Genomic DNA, 4858 nt, shown 5'->3' on the forward strand with positions numbered 1-4858 from the left:
CCTCCTCTCTCACTTGGACCATAGTCACAGTCTCCCTGACTCTCATCTTTGTTGTTGTTAGGTGCCACCAAGTTGGTTCCAGCCATAGTGACCCTATGTACAACAAAACGAAACACTGCCCGGCCCTGCGCCATCCTCACAATTGTTGTTATGCTTGAGCCCATCATTGCAGCCACTGTGTCAATCTGTCTCATTGAGGGTCTTCCTCTCTTTCACTCACCCTCTACTTTCTCCAGGGACTGGTCCCTCCTGATAACATGTCCGAAGCACATGAGACGAAATCTTGCCATCCTCACTTCTAAGGAGCATTCTGGCTGTACTCCTTCCAAGACAGATTTGTTTGTTCTTCTGGCAGTCCATGGTATATTCCACATTCTTTGCCAACACCATAGTTTTAGACTTTATTCATTGTCCAGCTTTCAAATGCATATGAGGCGATTGAAAATACCACGGCTTGGGTCAGAGGCACCTTAGTCCTCAAAGTGACATCTTTGCTTTTTAACATTGTAAATAGATCTTTTGTAGCAGATTTGCCCAATGCAATAAGTCCTTTGATTTCTTGACTGCTGCTTCCATAGTCATGATCTCCCTGGCTCTCATCTTGCTCCCCACCAATTTAATCTCTACTCTGTAGCCCCGAATGTGATCTCATCACACCCCAACTGATAACCCTCTGTGGTTTACAAGGACCCCTTCTCACATTTTGTGCTTCAGAACAATCTTGGTCCCCTAAGCTGGAATGCCTGCCCCCATCTTTTTTTTTTTTAATTGCTGTAAATATATATATATATAAAAACACATTTGCCAATTCAACGTGTACAATTTCGTGACACCAATCACATTAACAATGTTGTGCAACCATCACCGATATCCGTTGCCAAATTTTCCACCACCGTAAGTTCCCACGTTTCCTAAAGACACTTCTCTGGTGTTCCTGCCAGCCTTCCCTATGCCCCCAGGATGAACCGCTTCCCCCCACCACCACCCCATCCCCCCACCGCGCCCGGTTCTGCGGTAGCAAAGCCGGGCTGTAATAATCACAGGTCCCGGAAGGCTCTGCTTCCGGGATCGCCTGCTTCACTAGCCAGTAGGTTTAGGCGGGTCAGTCCATTCCCGGCCTCACTCCGCCCAAACGGACTCCACGCAGCGTTGCGTTAGGAGAGACCCTCCCTGGAGTCCCGGACGTCAGCAGGTAGGACGGTTTGGCACCGCCCCCTCGCCTCCCGTGCGCTTGCCGCCTCACCTCTCCGCGCTCCCCTTGAGGAAATGGTTCCGCCCAAGGGGGCGGTGCCCGGGTACCTCGGCCGTTCTGATTGGCCAGATCGAGCCATACCACGGCGGTGGCGGCGGTGGAGGCGGTGCGGGCAGCGCCGCGGGCTTGGAGGCAGTGTCACGGCCCCAGACTCCAGCTCGACTCCCGGTCGCCTTCTGCGCTGCGGCGTGCCAGGCCACCATCCAGGATGCAGTGGGCGGTGGGTCGGCGGTGGGCGTGGGCCGCGCTGCTTCTGGCTGCAGCGGCTGTGTTGGCTCAAGTCGTCTGGCTCTGGCTGGGTACGCAGAGCTTCGTCTTCCAGCACGAAGAGATCGCGCAGCTGGCACGGCAGTATGCGGGTGAGCGGGAAGGGGGCGGGACGGTCTGGTTCGAGCCTAGATGGACGGAAGAGACCAGGGGCTGGTCAGGAGGCGGGCCGGCCGAGTGTGCGGTCCCGGAGCCCAGGACCGGTGCCGGCCCTGACTCCTCCGCTCCTCTCCCCTCGCCAGGGCTGGACCACGAGCTGGCCTTCTCTCGGCTGATCGTGGAGCTGCGGCGACTGCACCCAGGCCACGTGCTGCCCGACGAGGAGCTGCAATGGGTGTTCGTGAACGCCGGTGGCTGGATGGGCGCCATGTGCCTTCTGCACGCCTCGCTGTCCGAGTACGTGCTGCTCTTCGGCACCGCCCTGGGCTCCGGTGGCCACTCCGGTCAGTACTGGCGGCGGGCTGGACTAGGAGGCTGAGGGGCAAACCCTCGTTTCTGATATTTGGCACCGCCGTGTGAAGGCGCGGATACCCTGATATTTGGTGTTCATCTGATTATCCCTCAGGGCGCTATTGGGCTGAGATCTCGGATACCATCATCTCTGGCACCTTCCACCAGTGGAGAGAGGGCACCACCAAAAGTGAGGTCTTCTATCCAGGTGGGTAGAAAGCCTCTGTCAGAGAGTTGGGTCCCCTCACCCTGGGTGTGCCCACAGTTGGGGTAGAGAGCCATGGCGACGGGAAAGGGGTACATTGGAGGGTCCTCTCCGTGGTTCCCATTCCCCCAGATAAGCCACAGGTGGTTGGCTGGTCTATCTAGACACTATATTTTACTTAGCCAATATCCAACAATTGTAGAGGAGACAGTTGGGTAATCAGAAATGCTCTCATACCCCCAAGGCAGACAGTTGTCTTTTTTTTTTTCTCGCTCTCTTCCTCTCTCTCACTCTTACACTGAAGCATTTACATAGAAAATTGAGCTTTGGACTTTCAAGTAAGTTTGAGGTTGATTGATACAAGCATCATGGGCACTGGGCTTCAATAGCTGCATTTCTCAGAAAGCCTCACAAATCTTTAACCACTCCTCCCTATCTAACAGGCCCAGCCTAAGGTTTGCTAGATTTCTGCTTGACTTGAGTGGGGCTTGGGAATGACTTTCACACAGTGGCCCATGGCCAGGTGAGATGGAGGTGAAGTGGATCCTCTACCCAATGGCTCTCCATGGCTTTCCCCAAGAGAAGACACGGGCCAGGTGATGCCACAGAGGGACATATAGGAGTGGCCCTTTGGGCTTCTTACTCCTCCAGATGGTAGACCAGGCAAGTGAGGTAGGGCTTTTTCCTTTCCTGAAGCTCCCTCTCTGTTCTCCAACCTAGACAGCCAATAGGTCATAGAAGCAGCAGCAATGGAGGGGCAGGGCAGGGCTGGGCTGGGCTTCTCACATGCGTGTTCCCTGTCCCCCAGGGGAGACAGTGATGCACGGGCCTGGAGAGGCGACAGCTGTGGAGTGGGGGCCGAACACGTGGATGGTGGAGTACGGCCGGGGTGTCATCCCATCTACCCTGGCCTTCGCGCTCGCTGACACAGTCTTCAGCACCCAGGACTTTCTCACCCTCTTCTATACTCTTCGCGCCTATGCCCGGGGCCTCCGGCTTGAGCTTACCACCTACCTCTTTGGCCAGGACTGCTGACCAGCAGGGCCTGAAGGAGGACCTGTGGATGGACAGGAGTAGGCAGGCCTACTGGAGCCTGTGTGTTTGGGAACATACTCATACCATGCAGATGCTGAGTTCCTGGTGTACAAGCAGGGACGTACATGCTTATACATCCAAACACAGAGACTTGTGGGAACATATGAAACCCATATGCAGATAGTGAGATCTGTATGTATGGCAACAATCATGTGCTCACACCCATTGAGAGAGGGAGCCCCACATATACCAAGGGGGGCAGTCATGTTCAAACATATATACTGTAAGCTTGGCTCACTAACTCAGGCCTTTCTAAAGCTTCCCCACCCCCAGTCAGGGCTCTGGAGTTAGGGATGGGGGTGAGTATTACAGTCTGCCTGGGTCTGACCCCTCAATCTAGCAGTAATTTGAAGGGGCTAGGGGGAAGAGGAGCTGCCCTTTGGAGGCCTCCTTTCCCTGTAGCTATAATGCCCTTCCCCTTCATCTCCTCTGCCCTCACCATATGCCTTATACCCACTCTGCTCCTTTGCTATGCAAGTGCCCCATGGACTGTCCCCCACCCCCTCAGCAACCAAATCAGCTGGGGAATCAGGAACTTGGAGAATGCTGAGGTTAGGACCCTACCTCCCTGAAGGACTCCCATTCCCCCCTTGGGGGTATGATGGGAGGCTGACCTTAGCCCAGGGTCCACTACTTAGGAGAGGGCCTAAAGACATGGGCCTGAATCCAAGTGGCCATCCCGGGCCTGGGGGAGGCCTGGTCTGCACACTCACACTGCCCCTGCCCATGCACATCACAGCTTCCAGACACTGCCCCTGCTGCATTCTTTGTCATCTATGTTAATAAAGCCCTGTCAAACAATTCCATTTCTTTGTGTTGTATGAGCAGCAGGAAGAGCTGCTAATTCCTGGGGGACCTAGAGAAGGCCTCTCCCTTGCTGTGTGCCTTAGTTTCCCTATCACACCATAGCTTTGGACTATAGTAGGGACTCAAACTTAAGTGCGCATAGAATCACCCAGGAAGCTCATTGACTACAGATTACTAGGCCCAATCCTCAGAAATCAGTTTTGAGTTGAAGCCTTGAGATCAGCTTTTTTAATAAGATCCCCTCCACCACAGTTGTGAATGCCACAATTTGAGAAATTCAGGGTTGGGTGAGGTAGTGTGTGTCTTGGTTTGGACTCTGCCAGTGTTCTGGGAACAGTCCTAAGAATCTGTGCCCTGCCCTGAGCGGCCACAGAGTGGCAGTATGTACCCACTTTTGAGCTGCAAGTGGCATAGTTGTACTTCTCAGTCTCTGCGGTTTTTGAAGCTCCCAGGGGATTGTATCCACCCTCCTCGAGAGCAGGATTCCACATTCTGTGGTCTACCTTCTTCAGGCCCCCCCACAACCTGGCAGTAAGGTAGAGCCGGGACAAGGGTGAGGCCAGAGAGCCTGCTGAGGGTGCAAAACGTAAAAAGGCACTCACTCCTGGGACACCACTCAGTTCACTGGTTTACTCAAATTTTCTGCCCTACAAAGGATATGCATAGGCACTTCGCCAAAGAAGATATTCAGGTGGCTAACAGACACATGAAGAAATGCTCACGATCATTAGCCATTAGAGAAATGCAGATCAAAACTACAGTGAGATATCATCTCACTCCAA

General features: G+C 53.9%; 1 protein-coding gene across 3 annotated transcripts; it reads left to right on the forward strand.

Annotated features, from left to right (window-relative positions):
* Window positions 1-1329: 1329 nt before the first annotated feature.
* SIGMAR1 (sigma non-opioid intracellular receptor 1) lies at window positions 1330-3406 on the forward strand. Of its 3 annotated transcripts, none has more exons than XM_004372311.3 (4): window positions 1330-1611; window positions 1762-1962; window positions 2085-2177; window positions 2983-3406. In XM_004372311.3, exons 1-4 carry the CDS (start codon window positions 1461-1463, stop codon window positions 3207-3209), a joined length of 672 nt encoding a protein of 223 aa, XP_004372368.1. In that variant the 5' UTR covers window positions 1330-1460; the 3' UTR covers window positions 3210-3406. The 3 variants fall into 3 exon arrangements, with proteins under 3 accessions (XP_004372368.1, XP_023583092.1, XP_023583093.1); XM_023727324.1 differs by having other exon boundaries at window positions 1461-1551; XM_023727325.1 differs by lacking the exon at window positions 2085-2177 and having other exon boundaries at window positions 1461-1611.
* Window positions 3407-4858: the final 1452 nt, after the last annotated feature.

Source organism: Trichechus manatus, unplaced genomic scaffold (assembly GCF_000243295.1).
Source record: "Trichechus manatus latirostris isolate Lorelei unplaced genomic scaffold, TriManLat1.0 scaffold00016, whole genome shotgun sequence".
Lineage (NCBI taxonomy): Eukaryota > Metazoa > Chordata > Mammalia > Sirenia > Trichechidae > Trichechus > Trichechus manatus.

What these genes read in the sequence shown, in the direction of transcription:
- SIGMAR1 (XM_004372311.3), top strand. Translation starts at nt 1,461, where the DNA reads ATGCAGTGGGCGGTGGGTCGGCGGTGGGCGTGGGCCGCGCTGCTTCTG. An exon ending in GCTGGCACGGCAGTATGCGG is followed by an intron (nt 1,612 to 1,761) that starts GTGAGCGGGAAG and finishes TCCCCTCGCCAG; the next exon opens with GGCTGGACCACGAGCTGGCC. An exon ending in GGGCTCCGGTGGCCACTCCG is followed by an intron (nt 1,963 to 2,084) that starts GTCAGTACTGGC and finishes ATTATCCCTCAG; the next exon opens with GGCGCTATTGGGCTGAGATC.